The 27,050-nt window shown below is 38.3% G+C and overlaps 1 protein-coding gene across 2 annotated transcripts in view; it reads right to left on the bottom strand.

The window, feature by feature from the left end:
• The window catches only part of CXHXorf58 (chromosome X CXorf58 homolog), a 50,426-nt gene that overhangs the window by 8,906 nt on the left and 14,470 nt on the right, over positions 1 to 27,050 (bottom strand). The window contains exons 6-9 of one of the 2 annotated variants that reach the window (XM_025997408.2): positions 25,273 to 25,404; positions 19,795 to 20,024; positions 17,482 to 17,644; positions 13,485 to 16,735 (exon numbers count right to left, since the gene is read on the bottom strand). In XM_025997408.2, the coding sequence (XP_025853193.2) occupies positions 16,559 to 16,735; positions 17,482 to 17,644; positions 19,795 to 20,024; positions 25,273 to 25,404 (702 nt within the window). In that variant the 3' untranslated portion in view covers positions 13,485 to 16,558. Of the gene's footprint in view, positions 1 to 13,484; positions 16,736 to 17,481; positions 17,645 to 19,794; positions 20,025 to 25,272; positions 25,405 to 27,050 lie in introns of those variants that run through there. The other variant, XM_072744481.1, reaches the window with a different exon arrangement.

The following is a 27,050-nucleotide window of genomic DNA, read 5'->3' as shown; positions in this document are numbered from 1 at the left end:
TTGCCATACCACTCAGCAATCCCACTTCTATTTACCCAAGAGAAATGAAAACATATGTTATGTTTTGTTTAGACAAAACTCTGCATGCTAATGTGTATGGGAGCTTTATTCAGAATCATAAAAAACTGGACACAATCCAAATATTCTTCAACTAGTGAGTGGGTAAACAAACGGTGGTACATCAATAAGATGGAATAATATTAATCGTTTAAAAAGAATGAATTTTGAGTGCCTAGGTGGCTCGATTGGTTAAGCATCCAATTCTTGATTTTGGCTCAGGTCATGATCTCAGGGTCAGGAGATCAAGCCCTGTGATGGTGCTTAAGATTCTCTCTCTCCCTCTCCCTCTGCCCCTCCCCCACCACCTGGCTCAGGCGCTCACTCTCTCTCTTAAAAAAAAAATAAAAGGAGTGAGATACTGATGAATGCAACAATGGAAGAACGTCAAATGCACTATGGTAAGCGACAGAAGCAAAGCTCAAAAAGCTACACACTGTGTGATTCCATTTATACGGCATTTTGGAAAAAGGCAAAACTATAAAGATAAAATAGAGATCAGTGGTTTCCAGAGGTAGGGAGTAAAGATTGCACACAAGTATTCATAGCAGCATTATTCTCAAGAGCCAAAAAGTAAAGACAATCCAAATATCCATCAACTGATGAACAGATAAATAAAACGTGGTCTATCCAAACAATGGAATGCCTCTCACATGAACTACTGATACATGCAACAACATGAGGAATCTCAAAATAATTATGTTGAGTGAAAGAAGCCAGACCAAAAAGGAGCACATGCTATTTGATTCCATTTATTACAGAACTCTAGAAATTGCAAACTCATTTATACTGACACGGAGCAGATTAGTGGTTGCTGGGAGACGGGGGCTGGGAAAGGCAGAAGGGAGGGTCTAAAGTGGCACAAGGACACTTCTGTGGATGCTGGAGGATATATGTTCACTATTTTGATTGTGGCGGTGGTTTTACGGGTACATACATATGTCAAAACTTATCAAATTGTCCTTTCAATATGTGCAATTCACTGTGTGTCAATTATACCTCAACAAAGCAGTTGAAATTTTTTTAAATTAAAATTTGTGCATTGTGTATTGAGAATATTTTTCCCTGGCCCAATTTTCTATGTGAAGATTGTAATCATAGTCATGCTTGACTGGGCACCTACCATTTATTAGTTATCAGAAGCAGAAAAACAGGGATTAAAAGGCTGTTGTGTTTCTCCTCTTTGAAAATTATTCATTTTTTTACTTGCAGATTTAAACTTCTTCAATCAATGTACTTCAACATTTGGCCAAAATGGGAACCATTTTAGGAAAGTCAGGGAGGAAATAAATAAAAGGTAAGAAAACATAAAACTTAAATTAAAAAATTCTTTTCACACTGCTTTGCCTGTTATCACTGTTGATCTCTCATCTCAGTCTGACCAGAATATTGGTACTATTAATTTCACCACCATGGAGCTTCAAGTCTGGAACCAAAGGAGAGAAAAAAATGCAGTTTTGTCAGAAAAGGAAAGTGACTCTGTAATTCAGCCCCTGTTCCAGCTCTTCTTCCTGTGCAAGGGCAAACATTTTTCAGACATTTAAGGAAAAGATAACTGGAAGCACTATGAATGGCATATGAAAAATTAACCAGAATGAGACAAGCTCCAAAAATGAGAAACATTGGAGAAACATTCAAGGTAATCTTCTCCTCTTTCTTCTCCTTTTACCTCTCCCCTCCCCCTCCTTCCTCCCCTTCTCCTCTTCTTCCTCCTCCTCCCCCTCCCTTCTTCTTCCGTCTTCCTTCTTCTTCTTTTGCTATGGATATCCAATTATTTAAGCATCATTTGCTGAAAAGACTATTCTTCCTCCATTGAATGGCTTATGCAGGCTTATCCAAAATCAATTTGGTTTTTTTGTTTCGGTCTATGTCTGGGTTCTATTCTGTTGATCCATGTGTCTCTTTCTCTGCCAATATCAATCACACTGTCATTTATACTGTAGCTATAGAGTGTATTAACTTCTGATAGAGTGATTGTTTCCATTTTCTTCCTCTTCAAAATTGTTTAGCTATTTGAGTTCCTTTGCCTTTCCATATAACTTTTAGAATAAGTTTGTCTATAAGAAAGTCTTGCTGGATTTTGATAGGAATTGTGTTAAACCTGTATATCAGGTTTGGGGAGAACTGACATCTTTACTATATTGTCTGCCAATTCATGAACACAGTGTGTTTCTTCGTTTATTTAAATCTTTGGTTTCCTTCAGCAACATTTAGAATTTTTCAGCATACAGATCCTTTACACATTTTTTAAAGATTCCTACTTTGTTTTAGTTTTTTGGGGGGATAGTGATTTTAAATGGTATTGTTTTAAATTTCAGTTTCCACATGTTTATTGCTAGTTTACAGGAATAGATGGGTTTTTGTGTATTTATCTTGTACTCTGCAGCCTTGCTGAACTTGTTAGTACTACAAGTTTTGTGTTTTTTTTTCCTGTAGATTCCTTAGGATTTTCTATGTAGACAATAATGCCATTTGCAAATAGGGATAGTTTTCAATCTTTTTTTCTGATCTTATTTCCTTTTTCCCCCTTTGCCTTTTTATTTTTTACAATAAAGCACTGGCTAAGACTCACAGTACTATGCTGAATAAGAATGGTGAAAGTAATCCATTCATGGTAAAAATCCTCGACAGAGTAGGTTTAGAGGGACTATACCTCAACATAATAAAGGCCATATATGAAAAACCCACAGCTGACATCATCCTTAATGGGGAAAAACTGGGAGCTTTTCCCCTAAGGTCAGGAATAAGACCAGGATGTCTACTCTCACCACTTCAATTCAACATAGTACTGGAAGTCCTAACCACAGCAATCGGACAACAAAAAGAAATAAAAGCATTCGGGGGGATCCCTGGGTGGCTCAGCGGTTTGGTGCCTGCCTTCAGCCCAGGGTGTGATTCTGGAGTCCCGGGATCGAGTCCCGCATTGGGCTCCCTGCATGGAGCCTGCGTCTCCCTCTGCCTGTGTCTCTGCCTCTCGCTCTGTGTCTCTCATGAATAAATAAATAAATAAATAAATAAATAAATAAATAAATCTTTAAAAAAAAAGAAATAAAGGCATTCAAATTGGTAAGGAAGAAGTAAAACTTTCGCTATTTGCAGATGACATAATACCATATATATATAGAAAACCCTAAAGAATCTACCAAAAAACTGCTATAACTGATAAACAAATTCAGTAAAGTCACAGGATACAGACTCAATATAGAGAAACCTGTTGCACTTCTAGACATTAATAATGAAGAAGCAAAAGGAGAAATTAAGAAAACAATCCCATTTACAAACACACCAAAAACAGTATGATACCTAGGAATAAACCGACCAAAGAGGTGAAAGACCGGACTCTGAAAGCTATAAAACACTGATGAAAGAAACCGAAGAGGACATAAGGCAATGGAAAGACATTCCATGCTCGTGGATTGGAAGAATAAACATTGTTAAAATGTCTATATTACCCAAAGCAAACTACACATTTAATGCAATCCATATCAAAATACCAACAGCTTTTTTCACAGAACTAGAAAAAACAATCCTAAAATTTGTATGGAACCACAAAAGACCCCGAATGGCCATAACAATTTTGAAAAAGAAAAGCAAGGTTAAAGGCATCACAATTTTGAACTTCAAATTATATAACAAAGCTATAGTTATCAAAACACTATAGTACTGGCACAAAAATAGACATATGGATAAACAGTACAGAATAGAAAATCCAGAAATAAACCCACAATTATGCGGTCAATTAATCTTTGACAAAGGAAGAGAGAATATCTAATGGAAAAAGGACAGTCTCTTCAACAAATGGTATTGGGAAAATTGGAGAGCAATATGCAAAAGAAAGAAACTGGACTACTTTTTTACACCACACACACACAAAAATTCAAAATAGATGAAAGACCTAAAGGTGAGACCTGAAACTATAAAAACTAGAAGAGATCATAGGGAGCAATTTCTCAGACATTGGCCATAGCAACATTTTTCTAGACATGTCTCCTGAGGCAAGGAAAATAAAAGCAAAAAGAAACCTATTGGAAAAAAAAAAAAACCTATTGGGACTACATCAAAATGAAAAGCTTCTGCACAGCAAAGGAAACAATCAACAAAACTAAAGGCAACCTGCAGAATGGAAGAAGATAATTGCAAATAACATATTTGATAAAGGGTTAGTATCCAAAACATATAAAGAACTGATATAACTCAACACCCAAAAAACAATCCAATAAAAAAATGGACAGAAGACATGAACAGACATTTCTCCAAAAAAGACATTCAGATGGCTAACAGACACATAGAAAGATGCTCCACATCCCTTACCACAGGGAAATGCAAATCAAATGCACGAGTTATCACCTCACACCTGTCAGAATGGCTGAAATCAACAACACAAGAAACAACAGGTGCTGGTGAGGATGTGGAGAAAAAGGAACACTTGGGCGATATTGGTTGGTGGGAATGCAAACTAGTGCAGCCACTGTGGAAGACAGGATGGAGTTCCTCAAGAAGTTCAAAATAGAACTACCCTATGATCCAGCAACTTACCCAAGGAATACAAAAACATTAATTCAAAGGGATACATGCACTTCTATGTTTATAGCAGCATTATTTCCAATAGCCAAGATATGGAAGCAGCCCAAGTGTCCATCGACTGATGAATGGATATATATATTTTTTTCAGCTGTAAAAGAGAATGAAATCTTGCCATTTGCAGTGACACGGATGGAGCTAGAGTATTATGCTAAGCAAAATAAGTCAGTCAGAGAAAGACAAATACCATATGATTTCACTCATATGTGGAATTTAAGAAACAAAACAAACAAGGGGAAAAAATAAGAGAGAAACAAACCAAGAGACAGACTCTTAACTATAAAGAACAAACTGATGGTCACCAGAGGGGAGGTGGGGGGAATGGGGGAAATAGGCGATGGTGATGAAGGAGGGCACTTGTGATGAGCACCCGGTGATGTACAGAAGGGCCGAATCACTATATTGTACACCTGAAACTAATAGTACACTGTATGTTAACTAACTGGAATTTAAATGGAAACTTACAAAAAAGAGTAGTGAAAGTGGACATTCTTGTCCTCTTCCTGATCTTAGGAGGAAAGTATTCAGTCTTTTACCATTATGTCTGAGGTTAGCTATAGAATATTTTTTAGATGCTCTTTATCAAAGTGAGGAACTTCCCCTAATTCCTAATTTGCTGAGAGTATTTATTATGAATGAGTGTTTAACTTTGTTAAATGCTTCTGCTTCACTTATATCATCATGTGATTATTCTACTTTAGCATGTTGATATGATGGATTACACTGACTTTTGGATATTGAACCTTTACATCCTGGAATAAACTCCACTTGGTCATGGTGTATACTTCTTTTTACATATTCCTGGGTTTGATTTGCTAATTTTTAAATATTTATTTATTCATGAGAGACAGAGAGAGAGAGAGGCAGAGACATAGGCAGAGGGAGAAGCAGGCTTCCTGCGGGGAGCCCAATATGGGACTCGATCCCAGGACCCCAGGATCACACCCTAAGCTGAAGGCAGAAGCTCAGCCACTGAGCCACCCAGGCATCCCTAATTTGCTAAATTGTATTTCAGGATTTTGGTGTCTAAGCTCACGAGTGATACCATTGTGTAGTTTTCTTTTTTGTACTGCTTTTGTCTGTTTGGGGTACTATGTTATACTCAAAATGATTCTTCTCTCCAGGTAGCCATATTCAATTGTAGAGAAGAAAAGGGAGGGGGGGGTCTCTGGGGTCTCTCTAGTCAAATCAAGGTTCCAGCCAGTACTTGGTAATTTCATGAGTGTCTTCCAGGCTTAAAATTCTATGAGTTGTAGCACCAATTCTATGGAAACTATTTCAGAAAATTGAAAAGGAGGGAATACTTCCCAAATCATTTTGGAGCATTAGCAAAGGAACTAAAGTGACTATCCTTGACACAGAGTCAAAAGAAGATAGGATGGTCAGAGGAGTGGAAGACTCATTTCCTAACTACAGTTGACATTTGCTCTCTTCACTGCACTATAAAATCAGGAAATGACAACTGAATTCAAATATTGAGGAAAGAATGAACCAAAGCAGTAAGGACTGGTCTGTCTTAGGTTGGCTTTCCCAGAAGCTGACTAAGGATTCCAGGGCAAGTAGTTTATCTGGAAGGTACAAAAACAAACAAATGAATGGAAATCTCAGTAGGAGAATGAGGAAGTTACTAGAGAAGTAAGACAAGGAAGACCAGCCAGCCAATAATGTGTGTTATTAAGTTTCTCACCACTGAGGGTGACCAGGATTTACTTGTGCAGGGGAGGTTCTGAGAACACACACACACACACACACACACACACACACACACACACACATCTCAGTTATTCTACCAGAGACAGGAGCCATGATCTTTATCCACCAACTTCTTTTGGGAGCCGAGTGAGGGTCACTCAGGAGGGGGATTAATTGGCACTTCGGGCCTGCAGTGCAAAAACCAGCAGCGGTGGGCTCCAGCAGCAAAGTCCCCTGAACAAAGTCAGTCTGCTTATCAAAAACAAAAACAAAACCATCAGTTTTACCTGTTGCTCCAAGTAGGAAAGGAATAAATATTCCTTTTCCAGGTTTTGCATTTGTCTTTCAATCCACTCTGCTCTTTTTTTATTGTTTTAAGATTTTATTTATTTATTCATGAGAGACACACAGAGGGGGTGGGGGCAGAGACACAGGCAGAGGGAGAAGCAGGTTCCATGCAGGGAGCCTGACGTGGGACTGGATTCGGGGTCTCCAGGATCACGCCCTGGGCTGAAGGCAGTGTGAAACCGCTGAGCCACCCGGGCTGCCCTCTGTTCTTCTTTTTGCAGCTGTTTCTCTATACTGACATTTACAAAATCACAATTTCCCAGATTTCAATTTATTTATTTTTAAGGATATTATTTATTTGAGCCAGAGAGAGCAAGAGAGATGAGCGAGGGAGGAGCAGAGGCAGAGGGAGAAGCAGACTCCCTGCCAAGCAGGGAGACTGATGCGGGGATCCTGGGATCACGATCTGAGCCAAAGGCAGAAGCTCAACTGACTGAGCCACCCAGGCACTCTTTCAGGTTTAATTGTGAAAAGCTGTTTATCATCAGCACGTTGCAGTGGTCTTCCTAATGATACCATTAAATATGAATAGAGATTTTTATGAATAAGAAAAGAAAGGTGGTGAGGGGCTGCTAGTTGGCAGTTAGGCTGCCTGCTGCAAAGCAGTAAAGGCGAATGGGAAATGGCAGGACGTCCACAGCACCTGCCACAGCTGGGTAGGGGAATCACATTTTGGAGACAGAGAGAAAAATTACCTTCCAGAGAAAGATTTGTTTTTTTTTAGCAGGAAAATAGGAATATCATGATTTAATTTATTCCAAAATTGCTCAAACTGTAGAAATATATTCCTGGGAGTGACACTGTAAAATTTTTGTCAGAAATAATGTTCCTTTGATGTTGTGCTTTCAGAAATAATCTGGGAAGGCAAAAAGGGACTGGCAATGCATAGTCTTTGCATCGAGCATTTTTACTTTAAATTGACATAAATCTGAATATCATGATCTGATCCTATTTCCTTTAGAATATTGAAAGAATTACATTAACTTGCTTGTGCTAAATGAGAAAGTACTCTGAATGAGAAAAAAAAAGCAATGGGTTGCATGCTGAGAATAACTTATGGATTAATATTTAAAGTTTCTGAAGAGATGATGTCATAATAAAACTCCCTGGGACAGATAGTATAATGGCATTAGTCATAGATTTCCGGAAATGCTGATCCAACATCTTTTAACACTGGAGGCTTTTTATTTATAGAAACCCGTTATAATTATTGATCCAAAATAAGCTCAGGTTGTGTTTGATTCTTAATATTCCATGATGGGATGGTATAATTTTTCATATTTATTTTTTTAGTCTGGCTGATAGCCATTATATCTTGAAATTTTTCACTTTTAGAAATTCTCATATCTCTGCAAATCCTGGAGAATTTTGAAGCATATAATTTGACAGGTTAATTTGAATGCCAAGGATTGTCATAATTTAATATTATGAGGGAGAAATGAATATTCACTTTTCCAAAAATACAGAAGGAAATGACTTCCTCTTGGAGAACTTTAAAAAATGATACACATGAATATTTTAAACTTAATGTCATTTCTATGAATCATAGCTGAATATAATATTGTAAAATTATAGAGTAGGGTTGAAAATTTTGAGGTTTGGGGCAATCTTCACTCTTTCCTATCTTGTTGGTCCACAAATCTGAACATCTTACCTTACTTCTAAGCAAAGATTTAATAGTAGAGGTGAATTAAATTCATGTTCCTAAAACCCCATTTTGTAAACATAATATATATGTAACATAAAATGTTCACTAGTACACTATGAAAATAAGCCACAAAACTCTTAAATTAAACCAGTTAAAACAATTTAGCCAGCCAAGTACTGTTCATGAATAGGAAGCCTTGATGTTTGGTTTTTCAGCAAATCAACATTTCTTCAAGTTGTCAGTATTATACTAAAAGTCATTAGCATTAATTAGAGAGACTATTATTGCTTTATCATAGGAAGAAGTTTTAGAGAGCATCAAGTTATAACATATTAATCTGTGTGCTTTTGTTAACTTAAGGCTCTGATTACTTAGAAATATCTAATGATATTTCCCCCCTCTTCTTTTTAAAAAACTCTTTCTTGCTGAGTTCCTACAAACTGTCCCTATGAAATTTGTGATCACTGTCAGTAGCGCTTGGGAAATGTACTGGTGTTAAACCCAGCCTTGAAAACCAGAGGTTTCTGTACAAGTGGTTCTACATTTAATTATTTCTTCAGGAAGGCATGGCTACACTAGTATCAGTAGTACGTCCCCTTTGTCAGTTCATATATGCTTCACCCATAAGGCCTAACACTTTTGGAGATGCCGTCTGAGTTGGCAACCAAGCTAATGTTACAGAGTGAGCCAGAGCAATTCGTCCCTTGAGGACATTCTGTCAGTTGCCTGAATTAATGACAGTTCTTCAAAAATTACTTCGTGTTTTTATAGCATCCCATTCAGGCATGTACTAAATGTTCAATACATAGTTACTCAATTAGTATTTTGGTTGTTGTCATTGTTGTTGATAATAAAGATCGAGTCTCTAGGTCCACCTACCAATTTCCAGGAAGCACAGAGGCCAAAAGAACATATTAAGCTATCCCACAGGAATTCAATCAGCAAAATTCAGATCATAGGAGATTCGACAGATAAACACTCTGGTTTGTCAACAAATTATAAGGAGGAACAAAAGAAGTGGGCGGGAACCTACAGATTAAAAAGAGGTAAAAGCCATATAAAAATAATAGAGGAAACGAAACCGTAGTGTTTGTGTTTGCGGATGCATACTTAGGTGATAAAACTATAAAGTAATGACACGGTTACCATAAAGATCAGAAGTATGGTACTCCTAGGGGAGGGGGAGCCAGTGGAGAGCTTCTGCGGTGGTCGGCCTTGCTGCTTTTTCTGACATGGATGGTAGTTACAAAGGTCTGTTGCCTTACAATAATTCATTAAACTATATATTTGTTTTATATGGTTTCCTGTGTGTTATACTTAATTAAAAAGTTTAAGAAATAAACAACCAGCATGATATCACAACACAGAGGTGAGCAGAGATGTCCAGTAGCACGCTGTTATTTGGCATTTCTACCAGACAGATGCAATACATAAAAATAACCTCGAGACCACAGGATCATAGTAAAATGTAAAGTAATTAGGAAGTGAGGTGTTTTTTTTTTTTTGAAGATTTTCCTTATTTATTTGAGAGAGACAGAGAGAGAGAGACAGCACAAGCCAGAGGGAGAGGCAGAGGGAGAAGCAGACTCTCCGCTGAGCATGGAGCCCAATGTGGGCTCAATCACAGGACCCTGGGATCATGACCTGAGCCAAAGGCAGACGCTTAACCAACTGAGCCACCCAGGTGCCCCAGAAGTGATGAGTTTTGAGTAACTAACTGTGCTTTTAATATAATAGTTTACTTAATTATAAGGTTATACAATTTTAGTTTTAATAATGGCTGTATTTAACAAGTGGTTCATGAAATTTCCAGAAATTTCACAACCAGCTTGAACAAGATAAACATGGTCTATTCTGGCACACTTGTATCTCCGTCCCAACAATTCTCCTGTTTTCTTGTGTTTAAATTTTTTTTTGTTTTTAAAATCAAATGTATACTTGCACAGAGTTTTAAAGGTCAGATGGTTCTACAATGATTATTATAAAATCCACTAGGCTCTGCCTTTCTTTCCCCCATTTTCTGATCCTTAGAGGCAACCTTTTCAATTCCTGTTTTAACAAATTCTGTTGAAGACACCAGTCCAAATGGATTAGGGGCCCCCCTACTCTAGTATGACCTCATCCTAACTAATTGCATCTGCCACAACTCTATTTCCAAATAAGGTCACATTCCGAGGTACTGAGGGTTAGGACTTCAAAATATCTTTTCCCAGGGAGAGGACAGGACACAATTCAACCCATAACAGTGGGGAAGGGATTTGGTGTTCTAATTACTTCTTACACAGATTTTCAGCCAAATCCTTTTCCTTCACCCTTCGCTTCCAAAGGTAACTTGTTTGCTGTTGCCAATTCTCGAGTCTTGTGGGGGTCCCATGGGGTAAAGTGGTTTCTTAGTTTTCCTCAAGGCCAGTTTAAGTTAGGTTCTCAGACCTGCTACGTCAACTACCACTTAGAAGTTTTCCAACTGACAAAATTCTGTTTCTGTTCTCTTTATCATTGAAGGCTTATACCTTTAAAAAAAATCTCTTCGCTATAATTTTATTGGCGTTTGAGCATGCAGCTGAAACTAAGGTATCGAAGCCTACATTTTTAGCCAGAAGTTCTTCTACGTGTATCTTCATTCTCTGCCTCTCAAGTGGTACCTTCTTTCTTAATTCTCTGACATCTCAAACCACAAAACATTTAAGGAAAATACTTCTCTAATCTCTATATATGTGAAGAGTAGAAAAATAGAGAGAGATGAGGTAGGGGGAGGGAGAGCCAAGTTCAATTGATTCAAAGCCCATAGTCTCTCGATATCACTCTGCCTCCATGAAGTAGATAAACAAATATAGTACTTACCCCTCAAAAAGAGAGCGGCTGGAAAGCAGTTCAACAATGCATGTGAACTGTTATAAAAATGTTTAAATTCTCTGATGCAGTAAGTAGTACCACTCAAGATTTTAATCCTGAGGATATAATTCAAAAGAATGAAGCGACAATGCGGACTTTCACTTATGATGAGAAAATGGTGAACTAAATATTCTGAAAAACCATTCCACTGCAAAAACCACAGAAACCCTAAATAAAATACAGAAAAACATCTTTAAAAAATGTGTCATTGAAAAAAATGTGTTGTTTTGGGGTGCCTGGGTGGCTCGGTCAGTTAAGCTTGTGCCTTCGGCTCAGGTCGTGGTCCCAGGGTCCTGGGATCAAGCCCCACATCGGGTTCTCCTTCTGTCTCTGCCTCTCCCCCTTGCTTGTGCTCTTTTGCTCTCTCTCTCTCTCTCTCTCTCTCTCTCTCTCTCAAATAAATAAATAAAATCTCTAAAATAAAAATAAATAAAAGGTATCATCGAGGGTTGCCTGGGTGGTGCAGTTGGTTAAGAGTCCAACTCTTGGTTTCAACTTGGGTCATGGTTTCAGCATCCTGAGATTGAGCCCTGTGTTAGGCTCCCTGCTCAGCACGGAATCTGCTTGTCCTTCTCCCTTCTGCCCCGCCCCATGCATGTGCGTGCTCTCTCTCTCTCTCTTTCTCAAATAAATAAACCTTAAAAAAAAAGGTATCGTTAAACTTCTAAGTAGGAAAATCCTCAGGAGTGAGAAATAAAGAGGGAGCTCCAAACTAACTATGGTCTGTGACTGAGGACCCTAAGCATATCCATCACCTCTCAGGAACCTTAAGTCTTGGGTTTGAATGACTTCATGTATGTGTGTGAGACAAGGTCTTGGAACAGGGAAAGTAGGGAATTGGAACTGAGACATCTGCATAAAGTCAGACTCTCACAGGACAGTAAAGTGAAAGAAAATGGAGGTAGATGAGAGAGAATGTGGGACAATCTTCTACATAACTGAAGAACACAAAATGGGAAGAGAAAACCTTAAAAGTTGTCAGAAAAGAGAGGTCAGGTAAAAGGCAACAACTAGCCTGGCAGCAACAGTGGAACATTAATTTCAGATTGCTGAGAGAATACCACCATCTACATAGAATTTGATACCAACTTAAATTATGTATTTAAGAATAGGGTGAAGCGGCACCTGGGTAGTTCAGTGGTTGGGTGTCTGCCTTTAGCACAGGTCGTGATCCCCGGGTTTTGGGATCAAGTCCCACATTGGGTTCCCTGTGGGGAGCCTGCTTCTCCCTCTGCCTATGTTTCTGCCTCTCTCTGTGTCTCTCATGGGTAAATAAATAAAAAGGAACTTTTAAGAGTACATATTAGGATAAAGAGAAACGATCCCAGAAGGAAAGTTGGAGATTTATAAAACAACGTCTAATTTGGAGGTTAAAAATAAGATGGTGCACTCAAATATTGGATAAACAATGACTTTTAAGACCAAGAAGATGGTGATTAGCCATCTGAAGGCCCCTGGATAGTTTGGGAGGGGGCTGGAGCTATTGATTTAGATTTTAAGCACACATGCTAAAATTTAAGAGTAATCACAAAGAAGAGAAATAGACCAATAGAGGGAACAGTATGGAATCAAAAAAATAATCTGAAAAAAAAACTTGGAAGGGGAAGAAGATATAGAAAAAGCAGGATAGATATCACAAGATAAAATGGTAAAGAGAATGTCACATGCCAACAATCAATTAAAATCACAGTAAAGTGTAAATGTTCTAAACTCACCAGTCAAAAGAAAGATATCCTCAGATTGGACTAAAATGAAACAAAACAAAACAATCCAGATATTTGTGGTACCGCAGAGAAAACCTAAAATACAAAGACATAGTATATAAGAATAATTAATGTTAGCTGCTGGAACAATCGACCCCTAAGATCACTGGGGCTTAACACAACAAGGTTTAATTTTTGCTCACATCACAGTTCATCAGGTCAGGCTGCTGCTCTGGCTGTCACTCCTTCAATCAGTGATATAGGAATCTGGGATCCATCGATCCTAGTTCCACAGTCTTGGAGTTCTTTGTCTTGAGCCACGTGAGCACGGGAGAGAGAACATATAAAGAGTATGGATGGCATTTTAAGGGCCAAGCCTAGAAGTGGCATACATCGCTGCTACCCACATTCTCCGGGTCCCAACATAACTGCAAAGAGCTGGGCTTCTTCCTGAGTTTCCAGGAAGAAGAAATGGAATTAGTGAGCATCTAGCCAGTCTCTGAAACATAAAAAGGATGAAAATATGAAGAGATGGAAAAGGATACGCCAGGTAGACACTAACCAGAAGAAAGCTAGAGTAGCTCTGTTTATATTGGACAAAATAGTCTCCAAGGCAAAATGGGTTATTAGGAATAAAGACAGTAACCACAAAAAGATAACATTCAAGAGACATTAATTCCGAAACTATGTATGTACCTGATGATATCTTCAAAAAACAAAAAGCAAAAATTGACACAAGGAGAAAATTATAGAACATATACCTTCCTCATTAACTCTTGTCACATAGACCAAAAATTAGTAGTATATAGAAAACAGAAATAATATAATTAACAAGCTTGATCAAAAGGACATGAGTAGAACCTTGTATCCAGCTAAAGAAAATGTACATTCTTTCTTAAAAGTTCAAGAAACATTTATGAAAACTGATCATATACTTGGCCATAAAGTCAACAATTTTCCCAGAATCAGTATCGTACAAATCATGTTTTCTGATTACAGTGCAATTAGGTCAAAAATAAGTATCAGAAAGAAAACCAAAGGAAAAAGACTGTATGAAGATATTCATTCTAGGGTTAATTAGCAAAATGAAAAATTAGAATCACTGAAGTAAATTATGCCACATCAATCCGATGGGCTATCATGTGGCCATTAAAAATTATTTTTTTACAGAGGATAATAGGAGAAGAGAGGGGAAAACTGAATGGGAAGTCATCAGAGAGGGAGAAAAACCATGATAGACTCTTAACTATAGGAAACAAACTGAGGGTTGCTAGAGGGGAAGCCAGGGTGGGAGAGGATAACTGGGTAATGGACACTAAGGAGGGCACATGATGTGATGAGCACTGGGTGTTATTTTTTTTAAAAAGATTTTATCTATTTATTCATGAGAAACAGAGAGAGGCAGAGGGAGAAGCAACTCCATTCAGGGAGCCCAATGCGGGACTTGATCCTGGGACCGCGGGATCATGTTCTGAGCCAAAGGGAGATGCTCAACCACTGAGCCACCCAGGTGTCTGGAGTACCTGGGTGCTCAAACACTACATCTGAAACTAATGATGTTGTTGGATAACTGAATTTAAAGTAAAAAAAAAATGTTTCAAAAATAAAAATTGGAAAAAAAATAATAAAATAAAATAAAAATTGGGGCACCTGGGTGCCTCAGTGGTTGAGTGCCTGCCCTTGGCTCAGGTCACGATCCCGGAGTCCTGGTATTGAGTGCTGCATCAGGCTCCCTGCGGGGAGCCTGCTTCTCCCTCTGCCTATGTTTCTGCATCTCTGTGTGTCTCATGAATAAATAAATAAATAATTAAAAAATTAAAAATTAATTTTTAATGGACTATGTTTAAGATATATTAAGTGAAAATTTTAAATCTGTTACTTATGATTACAACCATGTGAAAATATGTATGTATTTAGAAAGATATAAGCAAATGAAAGCAGTTGTTATTTTACAGTGACGAGATTATGTGTAATTCTACCTTTAAAAAGATTTTCTGTGATGTGGTTACACTGTTTAATGTGAGTTAAAATAATCAATAGAAGACCCGATCTCTGTCTGGCAGTGGATGCTATTTATGCCTTAATATCCATTATCCTTTTCTTTTATAACAATAGAATTTTAGTTGGGTACATAACTGCCTAAAACAAGTGTACATTTCCCGGCCTCCCTTGTAGCTAGGCGTTACAATGGGACAAAGTCAGAGCTAATGAAATATGAGAAGTGGGTGCCCTGAAATGTAGAGTCTGTTCTTTTGTCTTTTTCGTTCAAGCTGTTACCTGAAATCTTCCCTAGCTTTGTTATTGCACATACTATGGGTAGATTGAACCTGAATGGAATTTGATTGGATGAGGGACTGCTTCCCAACTTAATGAATGAGTATGTATGACTCATGAGGATAAATACATATTTTCTATTCAACTGGTGCCCAGTACAAGCTCTGAAAACAAGGGGATTATCCATCCTAATTTTGGATATCAAATAATAATACATTAATATGGAAGAGTACATGTTTATGTTAAATATATTCTAGTGGGAATCATACACATATACTCCAATATTCCTTATCACTTAAGAAAATGTTTTAATAGAGAATGAGATCTATTTATAGACTGCTTTGCCTGAGTTAAATCAGCTATCAACCTCCATATTTTAAATGTTAAACAAAATCAAAAATTGTATTTTTAAAGTTCAATAAAGAATGCACTTTGTTGGGGTGCCTGGGTGGCTCAGTTGATTAGGTGTCTGCCTGCAGCTCAGGTCACCATCCCAGGGCCCTGGGATCAAGCCCCACGTTGGGCTCCCTGCACAGTGGAGAGTCTGCTTCTTCCACTCCCTCTGGGCCCCCACCTCCACTGCTTATGCTCTCTCTCCAATAAATAAATAAAATATTTTAAAAAGGCAAAAAACTAAAAAAAAAAAAGAATGTACTTTGTTTAATTATCATAGTTCCTGGTAAGGTTTGATATAATCTAACAGCCTAGATCACAAAAAATATCAATAATTTGTACTATACCAGGAATAAGATGATCAGATCAAAAGGAGATCAGTAAATATTACTCAAAACCTTTTTTATACTTGAAAAATATCCCAATACAACATTGAAGCAGATGAGACATTCTGCCCCAGGTCCTTACAATCCTCGATAATGATTAGGTATGCTAGGTTGGGTCTACTGTAGTAACAAATTCATTATTATTTGTATTATAATTTAGAATAGGTCAATCAAAAGGTGCTTTGTAAAAACAACATGCCAGTTTAAAAAAAAGCTGATGCAAGAGCAGCCTTTTATTCTGTGAATTCTAATATTTATGTTAAGCATGGCCTGTTTAGATGTTTTTAAAAATGAAGGAAAATCAGAATTGAATAAAAGTTCCAGGGATTAATTTACTAATCATTTCTTGAGTAAAACTATATACAGCTAGTTCAAGGGCATATAGTAGAAATAATTTATTCAGATTAAAATTCTGTCAGTAAAAAATATTAGTGCTTATGGTAAGACTAAAATGGCTTAAAAATCGGTCACACATTTGGTTAAGAGAGCATTCTGAGGGCTTGTTTATATTTCATTTTCCTTTAATATGCATATTAGCAAGACAGACTGTTAAATAATTTGGTTTTCTATCAGTTAGCTGTATATTAACATGATGGAGAACTATTAATATACAAGTCTTGATACCAGGCAAATAATTCCTTTTCTTCTTTTCTCAATTCCTCATCTGACACAAGCTCATCAACTTTCACAATGTCAAAAGATGGGGTAGAGAAGATGATTGACTGTTGTTGCTTTGTGCCTGGTTTGTCCGTTTGTGGTTCCTAAGTAGAATTATAAATAAAGAGGAAAGGATTTTACATTTGGTTTTTTACTACTTTCTGTTTTTATATGGACTGTTTATACTTAGCCTCATTTCAAAAAATTTATACCATATATAGATTTTTTTTTAATTTTTTTTTTATTTATGATAGTCACACACACACACAGAGAGAGAGGCAGAGACATAGGCAGAGGGAGAAGCAGGCTCCCTGCACCGGGAGCCCGATGTGGGATTCGATCCCGGGTCTCCAGGATCCTGCCCTGGGCCAAAGGCAGGCGCCAAACCGCTGCGCCACCCAGGGATCCCCATATATAGATTTTTAAAGAATTACAAAGTAATACATAGCTATGTTAGTTGTAAATATTCCTACAATGTAGGAATATACTGAGGCAGACTTTATGCATATAGTTTTAAATAAGTCTAGATAGAAATGACTTTTATTTTGAGAAAAGCACTATTTGAGATGTGCTGAATCAATAGTGTCAACATACAGAGATGACTATTGTTGTTTGCCACTTTATACAGATGTGAGGCCAAAACAGCTGGTATTTATCAGATTAGCTATATTGTTGAAGAATTTTTAAAACATGTGTTACCAAGAGGAACACAGCTTTATACTATCCACATATATACCAAAGGTGTTTTAGCCTTGAACTTGTAAATTAGGAAAATTCTACTTACAGAAGAAGAATTACTAACAGTTTGACTAGTGTCCAAAACAATGAATTCAGTACGAGTTCAACTTACAGTCCCCACGGAAGCATTTTTTTCTTTAGCCATCTTATAAGCTTTTTTCATTTTTTCCACATTCATTAGAGCTTGCTTGGATTGACGACCCAGATGTTTAATTTGATTCTGCTGTTGGTAGGGCCGATATAAAGGTTTGATAGCTGAAACGGATGAAGGGCATCTAGAAAAGATTTGAATTGTAGACAGAAAAAAATGCACAAAATAACATTTAAATGTAAAGCAAGTTGCAAATTTTATTAAAGCATCTTCTAGCAACTAGATCATAGGCCTCTGTATTTGGAGCAATACTGTATGTAAGTTTTTAGGCCAAAGGCATCATTTCTGCTTAAATTATAGGGCATAGCTCTTTATTTGGCACTTATGAAGGTGTATAAATGATGATGTGGATCACAATGATGATGAAAATTATAGAACATGGTATCAATTTAAAATCAGTTTTCCTGGAAAATACCATGTAGTAGTCATAGTAACACAAAAGAGTATTAAATCTCATAATGGCTGAAAAAACAAGCTGTCTTTATCAGTGTTGGGATCAGATACAGGTGGTACCATGCCCACAGTCCCCTAGGCCTTACCACCATGAAGTACATAGGCCCAACTTCCAACTGCCAGCATTGGCCTCTTTTGGCATGACAGCTTTCTTGTGGAAACGAGAGCCCATGCTCTGGGAAAGTGCCTGAGAATTAGCACTTTCCCTCAGAAACAGTCCTTAGCCACTGAGTGATGCACATCAGCCTATAAATATCCCAACTTCCTTGCCCCCACAAGATAACTTGAGGTGCATGTTCTGTAATGGCTTGGATACTCCCAGGAGGGATTAAGCTCCCCTCACCCGCAGAAGTAACCTGTTTGCTAACACACGCTGTTTTGGATGCCTGCCCTTCCTTGTCTCCCTTTCATCAGTGATTCTGGGAATCACCTCCCAAATAAACTACTCATACTCAAATATTTGATCTCCTGAGAGATCCCAAACTAACACCGCATTCAAAGAAATCTGCAAGAAAGTATTTTTCCCTCTTTAATTGATTTAGAATTTGGCTACTTAATTTGGCTCTTCAAGTGGCTCATTCTTAGATAATCAGTAGCAAGAGTCCAAATAGCAGAGAGCCTAGGGTTATATATGGTGGCAGGGAAAATTACATCATTTATTTGACCTTGGTGGTAATAGGGTGGTTCTATATTCAGTGTCTATATGGATGAGTTAGAGAAAATCTATTTCATGATGACAGACTGCACCCTACACCAGGCCATCTGTCTGGCAAATGTATAGCCTCGATCATAAAATATATGGGCTAAATTATATTATTGGGTCAGCACCACTCATCTCTAGCCCTGAAAAAAACCCAGTGTGTTTGCCTGACAAGAAGACCAGTGTCTCCTCTGTGTACCAAAGGAGTATTTTTTCATTTCAAATATGACTCCATGGAAATAGACTACCAATAGATGCTCTTCAATCTGATTATCTCTTTTTCTTAAGAAAGCAAGCTTCATTTGTAAATAAGATGGGCTAGGTGAGACTTGTAATGGAAAGAAAAAAGGAATATAATTGGAGCAGTCATATTCTGTCCGCATTGTTTCAGATCATAATACAGTCTCTTTTGCTACAACAGGAGCTTCTATAATGTGAATTGGCTCACATGCTATTGCTAAAGAAGAGAATAATGTCACTGTAATTTATATGCAATTTGTCCTCAGCAAGGGGAGCCAGAATCGCAAGAGTAGAATTATAACCTTCAGCAGAAAAGGAAAAGGTCCTCAGCTCTGTGTCGCATAGGCAACAGGGGCCCTTTGGGCTGTATTTATGAAAACAAGAATTAGCACCTGCATCTAGGGCTCTCGCCCCAGAGGCACCCTTGACCCCACAGTCCACCCTTGCTGCCCCCACCATACTCCCCACCTTGGGGGGGGGGCTTTCTGGTTATTGGCGGGTTGCACTGCCTCTCACATACCCTGAAAAGGCAGCCATGCCAGCCCAGGGCTCCACCTCCATCTGCATTACCTCTGTGTTGACTACCCGCTCCAATTAAAGAGTTGCCAGCGTTTCAACTCTATTGTCCGTTTTTTAATATTTGCTGTGGCCCCCTCTAGCCATCCTGAGCTGCCTGTCTGGTGGTGCGAGTTATCTCCCCAGGTTCCAATTGTCCTTTTGGTTAGTGCTCTACTTACAAAGATGTGTACGTTTTGAGCAATCTGCCCCAACCCTATTTTTCCCATATGCCCTATTATTATCTTTCATGAGCTATTTGGCAGAATGTGAACATTTTCAGAAACGCCCCTAGTATTGTAACCCCAGGAAACTGTTACTTTTACCTAACTTCAGAAACAATCCGTAGCTGACGCTGACGCATCTCTTCTGTTTGTGGTCTCTGTAATAGATACTTCATTTCTTTTTGTAGACGGTTTGATATTATTCCAGACTCTGCATAATCAACTATGTCATATATTATCATTGTCCTGGGGATGTTTTTGAGGTCTAATTTTCGCCAGTAGTTATTTCTACCACCAGAAGATGCAGGGGTCTCGTCCAGAAGACTGGAATACTATATGGAAAAAACAAGTAAGAATGATCGGCTGTGGGTACTCCAGAATGGTTTTACACACATTTCCCAAGGTTCCAATGTCCAATGTCACTTCATCCAAAAAGTATTCCTTGATCCCATCTCTGAAATTAATCAGCAACTTTCTTCTATGGCTTATTACTGACTACTTGATGTTTTAGCTGTGTACTTAGCGCCCCCACCACAAGGCAGGATCCTTGTCATACAGCATCACACACATAGTATCCCACTCACTCAATCTTTATTTAATGATAAATATTTTTTAATTTAATGAATAAACATTTTAATGCCAAATACATGATCTGCATACCTGGTAGTGCTAGTTCATAATATGCTTGGATCGAGAGGACATTTGCACAAGAAATAATGAGTTCACCTCTGGTACCAAGTGGTGAATTTCACTATTTTCATTTGGAGCATTTTTAGAAATCTCACGTTTATGTATTTATTTTTAAATTTAAAATAACAAATTAGGAATGTTAAAATGCATATATATATATATATATATATAATCAACCTTATAAAATGTTCATTTAAGAGACAGGAATAGGGCTAGAGGATCTACAATGCTGGGACAGAATATCAGCTAGGTATTTAAGGTATGTCTCTCTCTCTCTCTCTCTTTCTCTCTCTCTCTCTCACATGCACACACACCCCTACACCCCCACAAGCAGTCTTTATTTTGTATCATTTAGGCATGGACAGATTTTAATTACTACCATTTGACTGAATGACCCCAGTCCTTCAACATGTCTCAAATTTCAGTTTCTGCAGTATAACTCAATAACTGCATGAAGTACAAACTTTGCTGATAGCTTTCCAGTCCATAGATCACTACAGAAATAACAGATATGTGTAGTGAATAGTGACAAATCATGTCCCTTCTTCCAAAGTGTCAGTGATTGGCCACTGATGATCTGTTATTCAGGTCACACACAGAGAGCAAAGTATGTAGTTGTGTCACCTCTTTGTTTCCCAGTAATAAACACATGTGCCATTTTACAAAAAAAAAAAAAAAGATAATCAAAAGAATAGGCCAACAGAGAAACAAAAAAGTGATAATGTTGGAAATGAAATTCAAATTAAACGTAAATGCAGTTAGAAGAAATAAGGGATATTGACATTGCCGTCATTCAAGAGACTGCGGGTAGGCAGCAAGAGGAAGGAAAGTGGTGAAGGTGAACTTAGCAGCATAAATGAGGAAAGTGGTTGTGATGAAAAGGATGCAGCTGTTCCAGGGGAAGTGACGCTGACAAAAGACTCTTCACATTAAAGGAACTTTGAGAGATTTCATAACATTTAAAGTGCAAAGGATAAAATGTTGGTAGGTAATCTGAACTTAGAAAGGAGTGTGGCGATTCACTAAGGCATAGAAAAGAGGCTTACTATGTATTTTAAGTTATATGAGAAGACTAAGAAGGTAAGCGCTGTTTAAACTATTCCTCATAAACTGTTTTTTTAAAGTTTTATTGAGATTCACATCCCATACAATTCACCCATTTAAAGTATATAGTTCAATGGTTTTTTAGTATATTTATCGTTGATAAAGTTTTTACAAGGAAATAAAACGTTTTAATCCTCAACGTTTCCAGTGTTTTAAATTATCATATAGTAAATGTTTTGTTTTTCATTTTCCTATATATTTATAACAGAGAGTTTTTAGTTTTGACAAGCTTTTTTTTTTTTAAAGGTATGGAACAATCATGATTTTTCCCATTGATTATTAAATTCGATTTGCATGGTTTCAGCTTGCACGGTCATTTTTTTAAAAGATTTTATTTATTCATAACAGACAGAGAGAGAGAGAGGCAGAGGGAAAGGGAGAGAAAAAGGCTCCATGCAGGGAGCCTGACGGGGGACTCGATCCAGGGTCTCCAGGATCACACCCCGGGCCGAAGGCGGCGCCAAACCGCTGCGCCACCGGGGCTGCCTGCACGGTCATTTTTTTAAAGGATTTTATCTTTTTTTTTTAAAAGATTTTTATTTATTTATTCATAGACTCAGAGAGAGAGGGGCAGAGACACAGGCAGAGGGAGAGGGAGAAGCAGGCTTCACGCAGGGAGCCCGATGTGGGACTCGATCCCGGGTATCCAGGATCACACCCCAGGCTACAGGCGGCACCAAACCGCTGTGCCACCGGGGCTGCCCAAAGGATTTTATCTTTAAGCAATCTCTACGTGTATTGTGAGGCTTGAACCCATAACCCTGAGATCAAGAGTGGCATGCTCCACCAACCAAGCCAGCGAGGTACTGCTGTACATTTTCATGACCCTGCACTACTGTGCAAAGTGAGGACTGACTACATATTTTACTTGCTGAGAGTGTAGTAGTAAAATGAGTAAACATCTCAGAACTGTCAATGACCTTCTCTGCGCTTTGCTAAGTGACTTGGGCAAGTTTTTTTAAAAATTATTTATTTATTCATGAGAGAGACAGAGAGATAGAGAGGCAGAGATAGAGGCAGAGGGAGAAGCAGGCTCCATACAGGGAGCCTGATGCAGGATTCAATCCCAGGACCCAGGGATCACGCCCTGAGCCAAAGGCAGATGCTTTAACTGCTGAGCCACTCAGGTGTCCCAAGTTTTAAGAAATCTTATTAAACTCCATTTTTCTCATCTGTTAAAGGGTCACATAATCTACAAACTTGAAGATTAAAGGAGATATACTATACATAAAAAGAGCCAGCAATAGTGCTTGTATCCGTAAGGGGCTCAATAAATTGATAAAATGATTGTCAGCAATCACCATGCTTCTCTCTCCCAACATGTCTATTGGGGACTTCTTCCTAAGACACCAATCCTTGGCACAGTCATACGCTCCAAGTATGTGAGCCACATCCTTTGCAAAGATAGTTGGCATCCCAAAGTGCTATTTATTTCTATTATTTCAAATGAGGGTTGAATTCCCTCATTTTCCAGGTTAAGACTCTAAAGGAAAGAAAACAGAATTGGGAGTCTCCAAGGCACTGCATTAATTTCATGTGTCACAATAAACTAGCTGAGTGGACAGTTAAGGCCATTTATTATTATTATTATTATTATTATTATTATCCAGAAATTTTGTATCCATTGTTTCTTTAGAACTTGTAAAATGGCAGTAATAATAGTACCTACCTCTTAGAGTTGTTGTGAGAATAAAAGGAGGTGGTACTACACCAGCATTTGCTATTATTATTATTATTATTATTATTATTATTATTATTATTCAGGTATCTAGTTTAAGGTTCCTGACTTAGTACTGCTGTCCAATCCATTATGCAAACCAGGAACCTAGGAGCCATGCCAGACACCTCCCCTTAGCCTGCCTTGCTGTCTGTCACCAAGGCCCATTGCTTTTACTCTCTAATTATCTCTTGTGTCTCCAGCCTCACAGCCCTCAGCCAAGATACCACCGTCTCTCCTGAAATACAGCAGGAACATCCAAACTAGGAGAAGGCTCTTGCTGTACTCTAATCCATTCCCTATACTGCAGCCAGACAGATCCCTTCACTCATTAGATTAGATCATCTCATTTCTTAACACATTAAGAAGCACCAGCTTCTACCTGCACACAGGATCAAGAAAAAGAAAAATACCTTGCTATTGTCAAAAGGCCTGTCTGATGCTCTCTTGCCAGCCCTCCAGGCTGCCTGCCCAAACCTCTGCTCTCTCTTCTCCAGCTCCACAGACCTGCAGTTCCTCCTGCCACAGAGCCTCTGCCTGGGGCACAGCACCTGCTCAGCCCCAGACTGAGGCTGTGACACATTGTTGATTGCCTGCCCATCAACCATTTCCCACTTCTTCCTTGCCTCCAGAGCCCTGATTTTTTTTTTTCAAGTATGGAGCAGCCACGTGTTCTAGGAAGGAAGGCCCCAGCACATGAACCATGATGGTTCTAAGTCAATGGTGGAAAATGATCTCATTTCCTTTTATCAGCAATTAGGTTAGGATTCTGATCAATGGGATCTGAGGGGAAGTCTGTTGGGGACTTCTGGAAAAGATTTTTCTCTTCTTTCTTTCTTTCTTTCCTTTTTTTTTTTTTTAAAGTAGGCTCCATGTCCAGCATGGAGCCCAACACGGGGCGCTTGAACTCACAACCCTGAGATCAAGACCTGAGCTGAGATCAAGAATTGGATGCTTTACCAACTGAGCCAGCCAAGCACCCCCAGAGATATTTCTTCTTGAGATAAAAAGGAAAATGGTGCTTAAGAGTCCCCTTGTTTCTGACTTTAAAGGAAGTTAAGAATGTGATAGTCATCTTGTTACCATGTGGAGGAAGACAAGAGCATGTAGAGGACCCTGATGTCCTTGAGCTGCTGTATTATTAGCTGGCCTGAGACCCACCTCTTTGTAGACTTCAGACATGGGACAGTACAATTCCCTTGCTGTTTAAGCCTCCTGTGGTTGGGAATAATCTGTCACTTGTACCACAAAGCACCCAAATAATAATAATAACCCCTTCTCACTAGGTCAAATCTCCATCATGCACTCTCTTAGCAACATGTACTTGATTTTTTTACTTTTTACCAAGATAAAATTCACAAAATATAAAATTCACCATTTTAACCATTTTAAATGTACCAATCCAGTGCATTTAGTAAATTAACTCTACATAGCACTACTATCTAATTCCAAAACATTTCCATCAACCCCAAAAGAAAAGCCACATTCATTAGCTATCATTCTCCAGATGCAAAGAGCCAAATATTTTATGATTCCATGAATACAAGCTATCCAGAATAGGTAAACTCAGGGAGACAGGAAGCTGATTAGTGAGTGATAGGGGCTGGAGTGATGGAGGGACAGGGAGTGACAGCTTAATACAAGGGAGGTTTCCTTTTGGGGTGATAAAGTTCAGGAATTAGATAGTGGTGGTGTCTGAACAACACTGTGAATATACTTAATGTCACTGAATTATACCATTTAAGATGGTAAATTTTATATTATGCTTATTTTTCTATAGTGAAAAAATGTATGATCCTTTCCTCTTGGAGGATAAGGTCAGAAGAGTTTTTAAAGATTATTTATTTTAAAAGATTTTACTTATTCATTTGAGAGCACGAGCAGGGTAAGGGGCAGAGGGAGAAGCAGGCTCCCCAATGAGCAGGAAGCCCGATGTAGGACTCGATCCCAGCACCCTGGGATCATGACCTGAGCTGAAAGCAGGCGCCAAACCAACTGAGCCACTCAGGTGCCCACAGAAAGCTTTTTTAAAAATTGTTGTTTCTAATATCTAAATCTCAATTCCTTACTTGCATGTAGTCTTTCAGGGTGACAATATCTATTTTATCAGTTATTTTGAACTTCTGGAAAAGACATTCATCTTCCATAACCTGATGGTAAAACTTCTTTTTCCCCATAATTTTGCAAGCATCAGCCACTGCCTATAAAGAGAATAGAAAACAGATTTTTAAAACAGTAGTATAATAGCAATAATTATCAGTGCACACTTTACATATTTCTTCTGACAAACACATCAAATACTGTTCCTTTCTTCTAGCAGCTTGCTATTCAATAAAAAGACTGTATTTACAAAGAAAAGATTGTATAAGAGTTTTTAAACCACTTAAAATTCATTTCCATAACCATATCTACATAGTTTTAAAATGTAATGTAGCTGAGTCTCCAACCCTCAGAGAACCACAGTGTTTTAAAAATGTTTTTTCCCCTCTTAAAAAACATTCTTTTCCCTTAACAAAACAAATCTGTAGCGTCATTCATGCTGTCAAGGCAGAGAAAACTTCCTTGGTTATTAAACAGGTTGCCCTAGGAACTGCAGTGAAAGGTATTACTGGGCCAACTCTCTTTTATGCACTAGTTAATACCTCACCCCCAAATGGAAACATGTATGTTTCACATTGCTTAGACCTTCCTCTCCTTCAGACTTCATTCTCTGTGGCCAAAGAGTAGTGAAGCATTTTTTTTTCTCTCCGAAACGCTGGCATTTTGTACTAAAGGAAAATACCTGAGAGGGCAGAGGTAGAAGAATGCCAGAAAATATGGAGGCCCAAATCTCATCTGGCCCTGTCTGTACCATACCGTTCCACATACGCCCATCCTTTGCTAAGAGCTATACATAGACTGAGTAGAGACTTAAGTACTCCCCACCCTCGTTCCCACCCCCCATAAGTATGTGCTGACTCTTCTAACACATATTTATATTACATATCTATGCTTCTGGCCACAAAGCATATGCTTATGAGAATGGAGACTGGCGTAGAATAAAATTCAAATATCTTTGGATTCCAGATCAGTTTCTCTTTCCCTCTGAATCTCAGAATGTGTATTTGTGAAAACATGGAAACTCCAGGTTATAATGTTGATGTGAGGCCGCTTGAGATGAGATCAGAATTTGGAATCTGTTCTTTTTACTTAACACACAATACGACAATGAGCCTGGAGGATATAGTTTCCATTTCAATTTTCACTTTTGTTATTGAGAATATTCCTTTTTTATTTATTTTTCTAATTCCAAAGCTTAGCACACGGACATACATGGAAAATGAAAGAATATTCAAATGGTGGTAGTTTTACTCCTAATGTACTACATGGAAGGGACAGAAACAGTTTCTGTGATGAACCTTCCTTTAGGCAGATCATCTCTGTTTTCTGTTTCATTAGTTTCTTTACATACTACGCATCCAAAGAAAAGACAGTATTGGCACGTGTCACCATTATGCTTTCTTGCAATTAATTTCCCGTGGGTTCTCATTAACTACCCTCATGGTGATGCTAAAGGTAAAAGCAAATAAACTATACAGTGAACACATCTGAAAGCTGTATAATTTCTGCTTTGAGAATTTCTTTAGATATAACTGTATTTTACTTTAGCTCAAGCTACTTAGTAAGGGTATTTCTTGCCAGTCCCTCCCCACTCTACTCCGCTCAGCCACCACCCACAACCTCTCCAAGCCCCGGTTTCCTTATTTGTACACTGCCTCAGCTGTGTGGCTCAGCTGTGTGAGGCCCATCCCAGGATCCAGCCAAAAATCCCTATGCCGGGCAGCACGGGGAGGGCTCGCTGCCCACT

Source organism: Vulpes vulpes, chromosome X (genome assembly GCF_048418805.1).
Source record: "Vulpes vulpes isolate BD-2025 chromosome X, VulVul3, whole genome shotgun sequence".
Classification (NCBI taxonomy): domain Eukaryota; kingdom Metazoa; phylum Chordata; class Mammalia; order Carnivora; family Canidae; genus Vulpes; species Vulpes vulpes.
This window is presented reverse-complemented; position numbering and strand designations above follow the sequence as displayed.